Raw genomic sequence first — 18,221 nt, forward strand, 5'->3', positions numbered from 1 at the left:
CCACCTCCCGCCTGATCAGTATTAGGAGTGTCTGGAAGCCACTCCTTAGAGGGGGGGCTCTGTCATGATTACCAGCGATCTAACCAACAGAGGTCGCTGGTAAACACTCACATTCACATGGACTACATCTTATGAACTACAAATTCAGTCATGACACACACACACACCTGCTCCAAGTCTCCACTGATTGGACTCCCACAGCTGATGCTGCTTCTAGACTAATCACACACACTACTTTAGCAGCAAACACACTCACTTCCTTGCCGAGTCTTGTTTACCTGTAAAGTGATAATTCAACGCGTTTTCCTTAGTCTTGTTTCTCCGTGTTTTGACCCTTGCCAAGTTTGTCTGTTTGTCCATGTTCAGTGCCTGCCTTCCGACCTCTCGCCTGTTATAGTGACTACGATTCTGGATTTGCCTTTATTCATCTGTTTGCACCTGTGTTGACCCTTGAACGTTGTCTGTCATCCACGTGTTACAGCAGGTTAGGGTAATTAGGCAAGTTATTGTATAATGATGGTTTGTTCTGTAGACTATCGAAAAAATTGTTCTTAAAAAAATTAAAACTGCTTTTATTCTTGCCGAAATAAAACAAATAAGACTTTCTCCAGAAGAAAAAATATTATCAAACATACAGTGAAAATTTCCTTGCTCTGTTAAACATCATTTGTGAAAAATATAAAAAAGAAAAAAAAAATTCAAAGGGGGGCTGATAATTCTGACTTTAATTGTATATACACTTTGCATTTTTTTTTTTATAAAAAACAACACTTTTAAAAGTATATTTATGGTGATCATCTTTAATTTCAGAAAGCAGATGGATACAGACTAGACAAAAACAAGCAATATAAGTACATATATGCAATTAATATATATATATTATTATTAAAAAACATTTGTTTCAAACAATTAATAGACTGCATGCGCATAACGTTAACATTTGTTCACTTCAATTTCTTAGCTCAACTCAGCTGTAAACGAGTCTGAATGTGAAAATAAGTGTTTATTAAAATAACTAAATATTAATTTGAACCTAATCAAATGTGTACAAAAAGCACATTTCATGTTTTTGTTTTACGTGTCAGATATTAAATCATATGAAATGAATCATGTAAAGTAATTCTTTGCTCCTGGATTTTTTAATCCAGATAAAACAACTGAGTGAAGAAATCAAAGTGAACATTGTTTTTACATTTTTGTACATTTTCTTATTTTGTATCTCCTCTTTTCTTAATGTTCAGAGTTTCATATTCAGAGTTTTGAGCAGAGGGCTGAAGAGAAGCATACGTGTCTACTGTCTCAGTCTGAGGCTGAAAACAAAAACACTCTCAGTCTCTCATCATCATTCAACATCAGCCTTTACTAGATCTAGACCACATATTGAAAAAAAAAGCACTCACCTTCAGCTTGGTGGACAATCTGAGGGACAACAGTATATTAGGTTAGGAAATTCTGATCTGTTAAAATATCTCTGTATGCACTGTTTATGTTTGAATCTTGTGAGATGCAAGGACTGTGAGTCATGATGGTCTATACAGTGTGTGTGTATAATTAGCAAATTATTATTCTGATATTCTTTCCCAAACACATTTTACTAATTCCAATCCCCAAATGTCTCTTGTTTTTTTCTTGTTCAATAGTTCCTTATTTTTGTAATACCTAAAGTGCATCCTTATTGTGGACATCCAATAATACAATATCCGACCTTCTGGCGAGAGAAATTTTGGGAGACATTTTACATTTAAATTAAACCTTGGAAAAAAGTTATTAATTATCTACATCTGAATATGAGGATATATAATATTCTAGATCCTTTACACAACACTGAATGATTATGTACCAAATTAATAGCACTAAGACAAATGTTCAGAACTGGTCAAATGTGAAATGTGGAAATAAAATGATCCGATTATACGCATACGTGTAGGTGCCATTTAAAGACAGTTTGACAGTCTTTAATAGAAACCCACACAGTAAACAAACACAAACTTTGACTCACACAGACAAAAAGAACCAAATGAGTGACTTAAAGTCACAGCATAGGCAGTGCGGTTTATCACTGTGGCCTCACAAAAGAAGGTCACCGATTTGAATCTGGGCAGGGCCAAGAGGTATTTCTGTATTAAGTTTACATGTCCCCCCCATGTTCATGTGGGTTTACTCTGGGTGCTCCAGTTTCCCCCACAGTCCATGTGGTATAGATGAATTGCATACACTAAATTGGCCATATACAGTTTTTAAAATTAAAATTGTTTGCATAAGCAAGGACACTGTGCATATCACTCTTGACAACATTAATGCACTTACCGGACACATGTATATGTAACGGCACACACAACCACCAAAGCCCCAGCAGCAGCTCCAATCAGAATAAAAAGTAGAGTTGTACCTGACAAAAAAAATGAATGTTAGCAAAACTGTTGATAATTCACTCAAGTTCTGGAAAGTCATAAACACAAATATAGTTTTCCGAAATATTAATAGTCTATTATCATTTGCTCACTCCTTATCTATTCAAGAGATACAATCTTACACTGATCTTGATTTAAGAATACAATGCAACATTATATTGTGTAAGATTAGTGTGATTGTTTTAAGATTTGTCTCCTTAGCCTATTACAAACAGAAACACAATTGAAGATCGGCCTTTTATATTTAGTTGTAATAACTTGTTTTAAGTGTGTCTATTAAAAAGGTTCAATAATCAGACTTATTCTTATTTTAGCTGCAGTAACCTATTTTAAGTGTGCCCATCAGAAAAATGCTCAATCACTCTTATACTTGTTCTTTAGTGACAAAATACACTTTATGTTTTGTTGAGGTAATCTTCAGTATATTTTGAGAAGCAACAAGTAATAATTGTATTATCAGAATACAAATACTGTGGACAATATGTGTTATCTTGATTTAATTTAAATAACAATCTTGTTTCAGTTTAAATACCTTGGCTCAGTTTAAGACAGAATATATACAGAAATTACAATTCTTAATAAATGAGCAACTCTAGATTTAAGACCTTTTCACATAAAATAGAAAAATCATAGTTTAAAAAGCTATTAACAAACTAGCTTTAAGAAAACAAAACTAAATGCACTTATTTGGAAAAAGTGTTATAATACTCACAACTCAAGACAATGTGTTCTTTGCTAAAGGCTAGGTAAGCTGTCTTGTTTCAAGAAATCTTCAATTATAATTATCTCACTGCACTTGACTTGTATCTAGTGTCTTTAAATTATTCATTTATTTCTCGTATTTAGATTTAGTTAGTTTATTTTATTTATTTTTTATTTTTTGCAGTGCAGCCTAATGTCATTCATTACTGTTTTGACAGTTGTTGGTAAACAGACACTGGATAGTAGCCATGAAATGACATTCAAAGAAAAAGAAACCTCTATGTATTTCAGTGGCTACTATTAACTGTCTGATTCTCAAAATTCCACTTTTTTTGTGTGTTCAATTGAATAAAGGAACTCAAGAAGGCTTGGAGGGTAAGTGATGACAATTTACATGTCTGTGTATGATCTAACCTTTAAACAACTAAATAATCATGACTGAAATGGCAGAGAAACACTGTGGAAAAATTAGCATTAGCATTGCAACTTAAGTCAAAGATGCATGATTTCTGACATTTACAGATTATTAACAGATGCTTCTTTTGTCTTCTATTGAATGAATTACATGTGCAAAGCAGCTGAAGCTGTTGACTTGTCATATAATGACCATTTTTATCAACTAAAACTATTTTATCAAAGCAGATAAATGTAGAAAACTGAAAACTGAGACTCACTTTCTTTTTGAGTAACAAAGACCAGATGAAAGAGTTGAGTTGCATTGCCACGAGTGTTTTTACTGACACACAGCAGAGTGTTTGTGTGTGAGAGAGACTGATGTAGAGAGATGAAGCTCCTCAAGCTTGTATTGCTCAATCGCTCTTCACTGATGAACGGGTTTGAAGAGTTTGAGACGAGACGTCCAGACAGATGCCACTCCACTACAGGAGAGGGATTCCCATCAACCTCACAGAAACACACAGTTATATTCCCAATGTTACAGCTGGTGTTTGAGATCTGAGGAGCATCTGAAAAGGAAATAGAATTATATTAAACATCTAGATTTATGAGTGTCTTACGGAGAAGAAGAGAACAGACGGCAGTAAAAGTCTTACACTGCACATGTAATGTGATGCTGCTGTGAGCTGTTCTGTTGTTGTCCTGCAGCTGGTAGCTTATAGAGCAGGTGAAAGTGACTCTGTGGTGCCGCTGAGCAGCAGTGAAGTTCAGATCAGAGATGATGAGCTCCTGTAGTTTGCTGCTCTCACTGAGGGGGATTCTGACAGTGGAGCTCCATGTGAGAGTTGCTGGAGGAGAAGAGCAGAGAGTCTCAGCAGAGCAGCGCAGACTCACAGATCTGCCCTCCAACACCTCCTGCTGATCCTGCAGCTCCTGCTCATCCACATACAGCACAACTCGAGGATTCACAGGAGACTCTGAAACATACACAGATTGGTCTTAAATAGATATGAAATACGGCATGACTAGGTCTACAGTGTCAAAGACAAAAAAACAACAACTGTTCTTTCAGCAATAAAATGCTATATTTATCAGAGACATTTCGAATTGTAAAGCCCCTAGTTTTCATACTATACACTTTAGATGATAATGACATAATTTACACAGATATTAACCAGTCACTCACCGATCACATCTACTGAAACACTGTTTTTTGCAAAGGTCCATCTCAGTACACCTTCTCCCTCAATCTTGAAGAAATACTGACCAATGTGATTTGATCTGACATCATAAAAGACAGTGGTACAGTCCTTGTCTTTTAATTGTCCAGTTACATTCCCTTTAATAAAAGAGTTCTGGGTAGATGCATTAGATTTAAACACTGGGCTGCTGCTCTTATCATGTTTGTCTTTATACCAGACTCCAGCAGCTCTCTCAGTAAGGTCTTTATCATATGTTTCATTAATGTCAAATCTGCACTTTATAATCACACAGGATCCACTGAGAGCTTGAATCTTCTCTGGCAAACTGATGCTGAAATCTCTACAGCAAACACCTACAACACACACGATGAAAAGATTTAAAATAAAAGCAGAAACAAACAATGAAGTATTCAGACACATCAAAACATTTCGTTTAGGTTGGACAAAAACTTAAAGCAATTTTTGTTGCTTTGTCAGTTTACATTTTTGCAGAACAACAGCAACTGTTAAATTTAACCCTAAATTCCATTAACGTTTTATGAATCAATTATAAAAAATTATAAAATTTATCTAAATGAGTTCAGGCAAAGGGTTTAGCATGTAAACTAATTTATTTAACAGCATTTCTTGAAGGACACCTATGTTGAAAATCATCTTTTGTAAGCTGTTTGGACAGAACTGTGTGTAGGTATTGTGTGTCCACAGTCATATTGGAGTGATAGAAACACAATAAGTCTCTTTTTTTAAATTTCCTGACATTAAAATAGGATCCAAATCCCTCTCATTTTGACGCCGACCAGAACGTGACGTAGGAGTGCGGTTTCCTCACCACTGAATTGATTGACAGATGCGTACTAATATGTCTCCGTAGTAAGGTGTATAATCATATCCACAAGACAGGACGTGTGCAAAGCAACTGGGATTAAAAGATCTGTTCAGCTCACTGTGATCATCAATCATCATCAAATGTGAATAGGTTTAACAAGTTTAAAACGTTTTTAAAACAGCGCAGGTTTGTAAAGAATTACAGCAATTTTACGGTCTTTATCACCACAGCCGCATGTCAGTACAGCTATAAAAGAAGACCCGGTTCAATCCCATTTTGTGGATGTTAAATTAGGTTTATTTTGTACATTAACATAACTGATGTTATACAGCATAGGTGATTAATGTGTATCCTGTCACATTTGCCATGCAAAAACAGTGCAAAGTTAAAATATGTGCCCTTTATGGTACATTTACAGTAATTAAGAAAAAAATAATGGCCAAACCTTGCAGGAGAAAACAAACAGAAATGATTTTCTCAGCAGTGTTCATCTCTTCATTAACAGCCACTCAGTCCTGTGGAGAAACACAAATGCATTAACAGATGGGAAAAAAAGGATACCAAAATAAGAACTTGAATGAAATTTCTATACTGATCCCCACAAATAATGCAAAATGGTTTTTTGAAACACAAAACTACAATTGTCAGCATTTATCAACTGACTTACCAGAAAAAAGAAAACAGTCAAACCACTGCAGCTGCCAAGGTGTTTCTAAAATAAAAACAATTGTTATAGTGTCAAATGCGTGAATGATAAGAACTGCACTGCTGCTGATGTGAGGCTAAGCAGAAGTGTAACGTAAGCAGGAAGTTCAGTCAGTATTTAGTTTTTGTGACTCTGTGTCAACAACAACTTTACCTTAAAAATCAAGAGAGGGTTTTAAGTCACTCACATTTTCACAAGCTTTAAGCTTTTATCTGTTCTGTAGATTTATGTATTTATTGTTTTTGTTTCTTTTATTTCTTTAGCATGTTCTCTCCTTCATTAACTTGGAGAATGCTTTAAAAGACCTACAGGTTTGAGTTAGTACTGAAAAACTCCAGTCTCTGTTTTAACTGTTCAGCAGTTTATGTTCATTTTAGTTGGTAGAAACTCTACATTTTCACATTTCTGTCAGGACCACTGCTATCAAAGATTGACATAAAGCACACAGTCTTCTAACACAGTTTTATAAACCAGTTTCAGGAAAAGCACGAGGCTAATTCATGTTTGACAATTATACTATTAGCCACTAAGCACAAGAACAAATCCCTATAAGGATCAATAGGCACTACCGTTGGGTGGGTGGAGTTTTCTGAGTCCGGGCTAGACACTGTGTTTGGACCTCTTTCTCTTTTCTGGTTTATGTATATGGAGTGGTGTGAGGTGTGGTGAAGAACAGCATAAGTAATTTCCTTTTTTTCTTAACGTTGTCTGTGGTTTTCCTGTTCCCGTCCTCACTGCTGATTTATCATTAGGGCTGTGTGTGCTAGCTGTTGTTGGTAGCATGTCGGACCAGTGGGTTGAGGTTTTGTTGATAAGAGGAACAAGTTGGTGGAGTGGGAAATTGTAATTGTTGGACAGGTTGTTTCAGTTCTCCACTTTCCTTAATTGCAAAACAAGTTACTTTATCAAACGTACCAGCATTTGTGAGCGGTGACATTTTAAAAGGCTTTGTCACGCTATGGTAAATTAGTCTCGCCAATAAAGAAGTTTCTGATCAGAAGCAATTCACCTTGGTTGAAACATATAGTTTCTTTTAGGTGATTCGTCTACATGATTATCCTGGATAATGCCGATCTACACCTGACACGTCATTTTAGGTCTGGGAATTTATGTTTTTCAGTATTTTTGCAGTTATACTGTATATTTCAGATGTTTCTGTTATAACTGGGAAGATTAAGTATTTCAGATGCTTGCTTAAAGACAGAGCACTTAATCCATCATTGCACAAATAAGAATGCTGAAGGAGAAAAAAAGAGTGAGAATGTGCAAGATAGTGTAGATGATTGTGTTGAAGAGGCTGCTGTATCAGTTGCAAACTGAGGTGTCTCCTAATGATACATCCAGTTACTATCTTTACTGATTCATTGAGTGTGCTTTCAGAGTCAGATAGACAAACATAATGCGCATTTACTGAACAATCTCAAGTGTGATGCTGCTAATGAAACCTGTGAAGAGGTACAGCATTGTCTGATGAAATAAATGCTCAAAAAAAGAAAAATGAAAAACAAGTCTCTAGCTGTTAAAATAATCAAAACTGAGTTACAGGACAATGAGATGCAGGATACTGAAAGTGATTGTGACTCCTCAGAATGCGATGTTAATATCTCACAAGTGAACAAACCGCTCGAAAAACAGTCAAACCTGTGCAGTAACCAAATATATTTTCTGACATAAAGCTTGACTAACATGACAAGTCATAATTTATGCTAAACTACTTTTAAATCTTTAGTGTTTGTGTTGAATTTAATAAATCGAGTATGTAATTTTGTCTGTCAGTTGCAACTCACTTAAAGCTTCTAGTAGTAACTACACTACTCACAAAATAAAGGGACCACTAAAATAAACCATCGTAGATCTGAATGAATGAAATATTCTTATTAAATACTTTGTTCTTTAAATAGTTGAACGTGCTGACAACACAATTACACACAAAAAATATCAATGGAAATCAAATTTATTAACCCATGGAGGTCTGGATTTGGAGTCACACTTAAAACTGAAGTGGGAAAAACATCCTACAGGCTGATCCAGCCAACTCCTGGACAGTCTGTGGTGCAATGTGGCATTGGTGGATGGAGCGAGACATGATGCCCCAGATGTGGCATGTGGTCTCACAAGAGGTCTGAGGATCTCATCTTGGTACCTAATGGTAGTCAGGCTACCTCTGGCAAGCACATGGAGGGCTAAGCGGCCTCCAAAGAAATGCCACCCCACACCATTACTGACCCACTGCCAAACCGGTCATGCTGGAGGATGTTGCAGGCAGCAGAATGTTCTCCACGGCGTCTCTAGACTCTGTCATGTCTGTCACATGTGCGCAGTGTGAACCTGCTTTAATCTATGAAGAGCACAGGGTGCCAGTGGCAAATTTGCTGTTAGTGTTCTCTGGCAAATGCTAAACATCCTGCACAGTGTTGGGCTGTAAGCACATGCCCTTCCAGCTGCAACCCATAACTGGGAAACACCCATACACTCTCATTCACACACATACACTACAGACAATTTAGCTTACCCAATTCACCTGTACTGCAGATCTTTGGACTGTAGGGGAACCGAAAAACCCAGAGGAAACCCACGCCAACACGAGGAGAACATGCAAACTCCACACAGAAATGCCAACTGACCCAGCTGAGGCTCGAACCAACGACCTTCTTGCTGTGACCGTGTCACCCGTTACTAAAACATTAAAGTGATTACTCTTATTTTAGCAGTGAGCAAACATATAAAAGTATTAAATGTGTTTGTTTTAGCAAATGATAGCTAAAATCCAGAAAATAAAAACTATATAATAATTAATAATTAACTAATAATTTGAGTTTTCAATGATCAATTCTTCTGTGAACTATGCCTTAAAATCTATCTATTAGCTGAGGCCCCCTAGTGGTTAGTGGCTTGAGTACAGTTGTTTAATTTCTCACTGGAAAACATAACTTTGACACTATCAGTCTCTTAATTAAGTCATAAACAATTACATAAAATACTGTTAATTAGTATGATTTATTATGTTACATCTGTTTTTAAAAGGTATTTAATAATGCAGGCCATATGAACTTCCTGTCAAGTCCCTTAAACTTCAATGAATACTTAAAGAATGAATAATGAGTCATTGTTCATTATTTGCTCATGCTTACTAATGCATTGACTAAAACATTACTAATATTTATTGTTTACTTTAAAGATTTATTTTTGTAGAATAAACGTATTGATTGTTGTCAAGCCATGTTATCTTAACAAATACATGTGTATACATATGGCAACGCAGTGGTGCAGTATGTAGTCCTGTCGCCTCACAACAAGAAGGTTGCTGGTTCGAGCCTCGGCTGGGTCAGTTGGCGTTTCTGTGTGGAGTTTGCATGCTCTCCCTGCATTTGCGTGGGTCTCCTCCGGGTGCTCCGGTTTCCCTCACAGTCCAAAGACATGTGGTACAGGTGAATTGGGTCGTCCATAGTGTATGTATGTGTGCGAATGAGTGTGTATGGGTTTCCCAGTGATGGGTTGCGGCTGGAAGGGCATCCACTGCGTAAAACATATGCTGGATATGTTCACGGTTCATTCCACTGTGGCGACCCCTGATTAATAAAGGGACTAAGCCGAAAAGAAAATGAATGAATGAATGTGTATACATTAGTTTATGTGTAATGTGGCAAGCTCTCCAGTGTAGCACTGCCATGGTCACAGACTCACCTCAGCTGTAACAAAATCAGTGCTGATCAGCCCCAGCACCCTCCGGGAAAATAGTGTTCAACTTAACACTTGTGTTTTTCCTCTATTTCGCCACAATTGATGTAAAATATAGCATAGGCAGATTAGAATGAAAACACATTGTAAACAGCTTGTAAGAAACACCATTCTAACATCGCCACTCTGTTTCATATGGACATCATTCTTAAGCTGCGGTCACACTAGAGTTTGATAATGCGAAATTCTGTCATACGGCACTGCGAAAAGGGGCGGAATTAAACAAGATGATTAGACATTAAAAAAGCGAGAGATTTGCTCCATGTTTTAAATTTCTGTCCAGAGAGGCCATGTTTTGATCCTCAATTGGTCTCACGCAGTCAAGTGATGCGATTTCGCAGGTCAGAGTTCACCAAGCTTGAACTTTGCACCGCAGCAAACTTGACGCATGACCCTGCATTTCCGGTCAGACGCATTTGTGTACGTATGAATGGAAGTCTATGGGGAGAAAAGCCGAGTGTGACCGCAGCTTTATGTGGCAGCCCAACACATTTCCATTGCAGCCGGCCTTAAAGGTGCAGTGTGTAAAATTTGACACCCAGTGGTTGAACAAGGTATTGCACTCCTGGTTCAAAACACACGCAAGTGCAAGTTGTCAGATTGACGACTTCAACACGAATGTGCCTGACCATCAAACCTAAAGGTTGATTTAAGTCATGTTCTAAATAAAAGCAACGGCACGCGTTAGAAGGAATATTTTCCATGTTAATAGGAGTTTTGTTCTAACCAACAATTTTTATTCATTCGTTTTCTTTTAATTTGGGGTCGCCACAGCGGAATGAACCACCTAACCAACAATTTTATATAACTTATATAATATATTTGTATTTATATTATTTATATTATTCTATTTCTTGCAACTGAATGACAGAAAACAATAACAATGATCACCTCAGATACACCTCATGTGCTTTATTCAGTGTTAAATGCTAATAATTTGAGTTTAAATGCAATTTTACATGGCATTTATTGCCATATAATGAAAGCAGCAGAAGATAGTTCACCTCAGTCCTTGAAAATAAAATAAACCATTTGAAATTGAACTTTAAAACTGTGACTCAGTGTAAACCAACAAATATGAGTGATTCAGCATGTACATTTAATAATGTTAAAGAGGTTTAATATATATTAATTACATTATAAAGCTTACTAATAGAGCAGTAAGTGCATCTATTCTGTGCTTCTGAATGGCTGTGTTTAAATTTCTGTCATGTTTCGTCTGGTGTAAACAGCCAAATTTCTTATCACTGCAAATCTGGTCACATAGCTGTTGTTAGGACACAGGGTTACAATGTAACTTGCTCACCTAATGTTTATGTTTGTAATATTTATATTATTTGCTAATTAAAAATCACCTTATGAGGTACTCTGAATCTTCGTCTCATTTCGGAGTCTGCCACTGTCCACCGGAGGTCACATTTCAGTCGCGGACGCATACTTTGAGAGCCTTTCTAACTGAATGAACGAAATTGCTGTTTTCCATCAAGACAACACTGAAATATAATTGGCTAAACTGGCATTGGGTGGGTTAAAGGGACCAAAATAAACGCAGACGTTCAGGCACGGAAAGCACATTTTCACACATTATCTGTACATTATCTGCAAACATATTATGGTATTTTTAAGCTTTAGAAAAGTCAAAAACTTACATACAGCACCTTTAATGTGTGGCCTCTGGAAGTCAGTGTCATCCCGGATCTACTGATTCCACTACTTCTGAGGAGAGACATTGTTTAAAGAGTTACTTAACCTCTATCTCCATGGGCCAAAACAGAGATGGTTTTGGAGTTAGCTCATGGCTACATGGGGGTGTCAAACACTGCACAGTTAATCCGAGATCATTTCCATTGACCCAGCCTTGAAGCTGATTTACACAGATACTGCCAGGTGTCCTACTTGCCAGCAAAAATGTTTCATAAATGCCCAGAGGCTCAGGATTCATGTTTATATGATAGATTATCCAAGTATAAAACCTATCATCACAGTAGTCCTAAAACTATTAAACAACACCCTTTTTTTTCTTTTTGAGTTGCTAGGACATGGCTGGAGAGCTTCATGAGGATTCAGCAACACTGATTGGTTGTCTGAGTCAAACAAGCTAACCCTTATGTCTCTTTGACATTGCTATGCAATGATAATAATCATTGGAATAATCACCGTGGGAAGTTTTGGGCACATTACTACATAATTAATTTCTACACAGTGCCTCACAGCCAAAACAATGCTGATTCGAGTCCCAGGTGGCATTTCTGTGTGGAGTTTGCATGTTCTCTTGGTGTTTGCTGAGTTTTTTTTCTGGGTGCTCTGCTTTTCCCCACAGTTCAAAGACACGTGGTATAGCTGAACTGAATAAACTAAATTGAACGTACTTTATGCGTGTGTAAATTAAAAAGTGTGCGGCTGTTTCCCAGTGCTGGGTTGTGGCTGGAAGCACCGTATAAAACATATGCCAGAGTAATTGGCAGTTCATTCCGCTGTGGTGACTACTGATAAATCAGGGAAATGACAAAATTTTGATCTTAGATACTATTGAAATTCTTGAAATCTGAGGAAAACAATATTATGCAAATAAAAAAAGCAGTTTATTGAATAGTCATTGTGTGCACTGTACAAAATCAATTTTCAAAACTGCAAAGAAAACAAGTTTTTACGTTTCTTGAAGTATGTTGTACAAAAACGCAATTTTCTTTCTACATGTTATACTTGGGTATTTCACACTTAATTCAAGAATTTGATTATTATTATTTGTTTTTGTCTTTTTTTAAATGAAGATAGTTTTTAAAACTTTGGTGTTTCAATGCTCAGCTTCATGCTTGAAATTCTAAATCAATATAAAAATGATATGATGAAGATAAATATCTCTTGATACTGCTAAATAAAATGGTTAAATAAGGAAGGAAAATAAGTAACACTCTTAAGTAATAATAAAACATAGTTAATTGTTTAAACATAATTTAAATGTAATACTTATTTAATGCTAAATTTATACACATTTATAAAATACCAAATTACCAAGCACAAAAAACCCACAAACGTTTCTATATACAGGCTGCTATAATGCTTAGATCCTTTAGAAATTTGGCCTCAGTGTGGAGACTGAGTGATGACTGAAGCGTCTATGTTAAAGATATTTAAAAGCTCAGTTCAACCAAAAAATAAAAGTCTCAATAAATCATTCACTTATATTTCACTTGTTCCAAACCTGTGTGAAGATCTTACTTTTGTTGAACACAATATATTTTGTTGGAGGAAGATATACCAAGGGATGTTGGGGATTGATTTACATATCTTATTTTGTCTTCAACAGAACAAAGACATTTTAAAACCACTTGAGTGTGAGTAAATGGTGAAGTGGATGTAAATGTTTGGGTGGATTTTAAAATTACTGAACAATGCAAATATATTCAAAATCTTTTAAAAATAAACCCTTTACTATGGTATATATACTACAGTAGTTATACAGTAGTCAATGTCATAAATTTAAAAAGTACCTTTGTATCATTATTTAACAATTTAAATGTTTTAATTATTTAACAATTAATTATTTAACAAATGTGTTAGATTATGAACATCAAACTCAATTCCTGCACAGCAAACATCAAACATGTGCGCAATCTAAATCATTGATAGGAAAGGACCCATATATTGTTAAAGATAAACTTTACACTGCATCACATTCCTGTTTTAATGGCAAATCCACTACTTATTTTAGACTATGACAAATTGTATAAAATATTGTAAATAATAAATAAAAATGTCTAAAGTTATTGTGTAAAAACTACATTATCCCATCCCATTTTTAAATTGCTTGATTGTTTTAAATGATTTTAACCCAACGCAGCAACATGTGAAGTTGTATTAGCAGTGGTGGTATATGTGACAATTTTTTAAAGGAGAAAGCAAACAGGGGATAGAAAAGACTCAGTTCTCTATTTAATCTTTGCATAAAGCTGAGAGTCTTCCTCAAACAGCTCTTCCTCTGATTGCTTTGACTCTGTTTGTTTAGTAAGCTCATCTGCTCTCACAATCACCTGTGCTTCTGTTGATCTTGAAGACTCTCTCACTGAACTCTCTGCTTCTGCTGCTCCTCCAGAACCACGCTGGACCACTGCATAGTCAGCATGAAGACAAGAGATGCTCTCCACCTCTTCTGACTTTGCTTCATAGTTTGTGAATTCAATGGAGGAATAAATGATGGATTTTTGGCGATGGATGTCTGGATTTGCTGTGGTTGCTCCAACAGATGACATTGTGGCATAAAGAGAGTCTCCTTCATTCTTCTGTGTAACATGAAAGATTGATAGAGCTGAATCAGTGCTGGAAAACTAATGTGGCTTTTGAAAACTGTTCAGCGTTTCTACAGTGGTGAAAAATGTATTTAAGTTTATTTGCAACTTTAGCGTTTTATAAATATGTTGTGTTTTTAAATTAAGCATTTGTGTGTTTTGTGTACTGTTACTCACTTCATCTGCATTTTGACCACTTCCCTTAGCCCTTTCTTGTTTAGTTTGTTGAAGTTTCCCATGCTCTTTTCTAGGGGGAAAAAAACAGGTTTACATTTAGATCATTTTTTTTTTAAATGAGATTAATATTTAGCAAAAGCACATGTGAACAAGACATGAAAACATGAGATGTCATTGGAATTTATGCATGACTATGAAAAACAAGTGTCAGCTGTTATTTATGCTCGGTGTCTTCTCAGATATAACTTCTCTTTTTTTATTTAAACAGTTTTATGTGTAAAGCTGGTGTCAGTGTGGTTATCAATGGTGTCAAGTGAGAATTAAGTTCACAGGTCAAGCTCAACAACACTGTCAGAGTTTAAAAATGGTGTAGTCAATTTGAAATTAAGTATACCTGTAGTCTAAAACAGAGAAATCTTCTCTGTGGAGTAACATTGCTCTTATTATGTTTCACTCCATTCACACGAGGCGTCAGCTTCAACGCTTCCCATTCACTTTGAATGGGTTACCTCAGGCTTTGCCGAACTGCATTGTGGATCCGTCGGAAGCATCATCCAATCAGATCGCTGTATGCAAATACACCAGCTCAGGCAGTGGCCTATTGCTGACTAATTTCATTGGCTGACGCTGCTATGATGATCGTGTCCGACACGCCCTTCAGACACGCCCTCTGTCAAGTGTTGACGCTGAAGCCCCTTGTGAATGGGCCGTTAATGCTTTGTCATATGTGTTGGACCTACCGTACACATATAACGACCGACATTAAAATCACCAAAACCCCAACAGCAACTCCAATCAGCATGAAGGAAAAACTCAAACCTAAAGAAGAATAAATGACAGATTGGAAAAAAATAGTGTTAGAGAAAGGGTACCCAAACTCTGTGCTGGAGGTCCACTGTCCTAAAGAGTTTAGCTTCACTTCAATTAAACACACCTGAGCAAGCTAATTTGGGTCTTACTATTCAAGCTAGACCAGGGGTCACCAATCCTGTTCCTGTAGAGCTGCCTTCCTGCAGAGTTCACCTCAAACCCTGATCAAACACAACCAAATCAATTAATTAAGACCTGAAGCAGCACTAGAAAATTACAGACATGTGTGTTTGTTCAGGGTTGTAAATTAAATCTGTTGGAAGGTAACTCTCCAGGAACAATGTTGGTGACTCCTGTATCCATACAGGCAAGTTGAAGCTAAACTCTGCAGGACAACGGCTCACCAGGACAGAGTTTGTACACCCCATATTAGAGGGTCACACACTTCAACTAACAAAATAACAATGACTGCTAGAACAGAAGAACAATCTGAACATGTATTAGCATTAGCTTTCCCAGTGAAGTCAAAGATTACACATGTTGGTATCTGTTTATAGAATATTGAGAGATTGTTTTTTTAATTGGATAAATTACAGAAAAGAAACTCACGTGTAGAAGATGGAAGAAGCTGAAGCCTTTCATTACCATGAGTGTTTTTACTGACACACAGCAGAGTGTTTGTGTATATGAGAGACTGATCTAGAGAGATGAAGCTCCTCAAGCTTGTGTTGCTCAGTCGCTCTTCACTGATGAACGTGTTTGAAGAGTTTGAGACGAGACGTCCAGACAGATGCCACTCCACTACAGGAGAGGGATTCCCATCAACCTCACAGAAACACACAGTTGCATCAGTACTGGAACAGCTAGAGTTTGAGATCTGAGGAGCATCTGAAAAGGAAAGAGAATTATATTAAACCTCTAGATTTATGAGTAACTTATGGAGGAGAAGAGAACAGATGGTAGTAAAAGTCCTACACTGCACATGTAATGTGATGCTGCTGTGAGCTGTTCTGTTGTTGTCCTGCAGCTGGTAGTTTATAGAGCAGGTGAAAGTGACTCTGTGGTGCCGCTGAGCAGCAGTGAAGTTCAGATCAGAGATGATGAGCTCCTGTAGTTTGCTGCTCTCGCTGAGGGGGATTCTGGCAGTGGAGCTCCATGTGAGAGTTGCTGGAGGAGAAGAGCAGAGAGTCTCAGCAGAGCAGCGCAGACTCACAGATCTGCCCTCCAACACCTCCTGCTGATCCTGCAGCTCCTGCTCATCCTCATACAGCACAACTCGAGGATTCACCGGAGACTCTGAAACACACAGATTGGTCTTAAATAGAAATAAAATAGCATATGTTTAAAGGTCTACAGTGTCAAAAACAATATCTCATTTTTTTTCAGCAATAAAATGCAATATTTATCAGCGAAATTACTACTTATAAAGTCCCAGGATTTCATTCTATACATTTTAGATAATAAGACTACTCACCGATCACATCCACTGAAACACTGTTTTTTGTAAAGGTCCATATCAGTCCACCTTCTCCCTCAATCCTGAAGAAATACTGACCACTGTGTTTTGATCTGACATCATAAAAGACAGTGGTGCAGTTCTTGTCTTTTAATTGTCCAGTTATATTACCTTTAATAAAAGAGTTCTGCATTGATGCACTGGAGTTAAACACTGGGCTGCTGCTCTTATCATGTTTGTCTTTATACCAGACTCCAGCAGCTCTCTCAGTGAGGTCTTTATCATATGTTTCATTAATCTCAAATCTGCACTTTATAATCACACAGGATCCACTAAGAGCTTGAATCTTCTCTGGCAAACTGATGCTGAAATCTCTACAGCAAACACCTACAACACACATGATGAAAAGCTTTTAAATATAAGATGAAACAAACACTGAAGCTTTCAAGCACACACATTTTGTTTGGTTATACAAAAAATAATAATAAAAACACAATTCATGATGCAAATTTTTCAGAGTTATTAACATAAAACAGAAGAACATTAACAGTGAAATCTACCTTAATCACAGAGTTACTAGCATGTTGTGTGAATCACTATATGAGTAGTAACAAATAAAAATGAATGACACCATGCAGTTTATAGTCAGATTAACCCTTCAACAGTCACCATTTTTTTAGTTTACACTAGAAATGTTTAAGTTGCTAAAAAAAATAATAAGAAATAATAAGTCATTTGAAAGGAACACAAAACAACAGTGTTCTTTAAAATGTTGCTTATTCAACTCTTTTGAATAAGCTTAAGTTTGAAGGGACAGTTTGTACAGATGTTCCTTAATATGCATTCATAAAAAAGCTTTGAAGTTTTAAACACACATTAAAACATGAAAGCATTCTCACTGTTCTACACCTGGTACCTGTTTTTTCTCTGTCATCGCATAATTCTTACATCAAGATATACGTTTATTTGGGCAGACAAATTTGATAACCTAAAAATTCTCATTTTCTTTTAAATTATTCAAAATGAAGTGAGCTGATAATTTAGTGTTTCATTTTTTGGGTCTAATTTTAAAATGACTAACAAATGTACAAATCCTCTCTCTCTTTCTCTTGCACACTCTTCCCTCATCTGTCCTCTTCTTCCTGCTCCTTCAATAATTCTAACAACCGATGACTTTGCCACATTCTTCATTAATTAATACACTAGATCAGACTGAACAGGTTACATTTTACTATCAGAATCAGCAAGAGAAACACACCTTGCAAGAGGAAACAGAAGATAATGATTTTCTGAGTAGTGTTCATCTTCTCATTGACAGTCACTCAATCCTGTAGAGAAACACACACTTTTGCTTTCACATAGGTAACACTTAAGGTTGTATTAGTTAACATTAGTCAACATGATTTAACAATGAACAACACATCTGTTAAGAATTACTTAACCTTAATCGTAACTAAACGTATATTAATGTGTGAGATAATGCATTAGCAACATGAACTAATGGTGAACAA

General features: G+C 36.4%; 2 protein-coding genes across 2 annotated transcripts; both read right to left on the minus strand.

The window, feature by feature from the left end:
• Positions 1–1,168: 1,168 nt before the first annotated feature.
• LOC130222471 (Schwann cell myelin protein-like) lies at positions 1,169–6,275 on the minus strand. Its single transcript, XM_056455035.1, has 8 exons — positions 6,205–6,275; positions 5,983–6,052; positions 4,696–5,064; positions 4,166–4,486; positions 3,788–4,078; positions 2,308–2,389; positions 1,401–1,419; positions 1,169–1,310 (listed from the first exon to the last, which is right to left on the minus strand). Exons 2-8 carry the CDS (start codon positions 6,026–6,028, stop codon positions 1,209–1,211), a joined length of 1,230 nt encoding a protein of 409 aa, XP_056311010.1. The 5' UTR covers positions 6,029–6,052; positions 6,205–6,275; the 3' UTR covers positions 1,169–1,208.
• Positions 6,276–13,910: 7,635 nt separating this feature from the next.
• LOC130223519 (sialic acid-binding Ig-like lectin 13) lies at positions 13,911–18,014 on the minus strand. Its single transcript, XM_056456361.1, has 6 exons — positions 17,969–18,014; positions 16,729–17,097; positions 16,230–16,550; positions 15,864–16,142; positions 15,190–15,263; positions 13,911–14,261 (listed from the first exon to the last, which is right to left on the minus strand). Exons 1-6 carry the CDS (start codon positions 18,012–18,014, stop codon positions 13,911–13,913), a joined length of 1,440 nt encoding a protein of 479 aa, XP_056312336.1.
• Positions 18,015–18,221: the final 207 nt, after the last annotated feature.

This window comes from Danio aesculapii, chromosome 4, assembly GCF_903798145.1.
Source record: "Danio aesculapii chromosome 4, fDanAes4.1, whole genome shotgun sequence".
In the NCBI taxonomy this organism is placed as follows: Eukaryota; Metazoa; Chordata; class Actinopteri; order Cypriniformes; family Danionidae; genus Danio; species Danio aesculapii.

Excerpts from the sequence above, each read along its gene's own strand:
- LOC130223519 (XM_056456361.1), bottom strand. The coding sequence starts at position 18,014 with ATGAACACTACTCAGAAAATCATTATCTTCTGTTTCCTCTTGCAAG. Across the intron at positions 16,551-16,728 it reads TGTTTCAGTGGATGTGATCG|AGTCTCCGGTGAATCCTCGA; the intron begins GTGAGTAGTCTT and ends TGTGTGTTTCAG. Across the intron at positions 14,262-15,189 it reads TAATGTCGGTCGTTATATGT|AAGAATGAAGGAGACTCTCT; the intron begins GTACGGTAGGTC and ends CATGTTACACAG.
- LOC130222471 (XM_056455035.1), bottom strand. The coding sequence starts at position 6,028 with ATGAACACTGCTGAGAAAATCATTTCTGTTTGTTTTCTCCTGCAAG. Across the intron at positions 4,487-4,695 it reads TGTTTCAGTAGATGTGATCG|AGTCTCCTGTGAATCCTCGA; the intron begins GTGAGTGACTGG and ends TGTATGTTTCAG. Across the intron at positions 4,079-4,165 it reads CATCACATTACATGTGCAGT|ATGCTCCTCAGATCTCAAAC; the intron begins GTAAGACTTTTA and ends TTTCCTTTTCAG.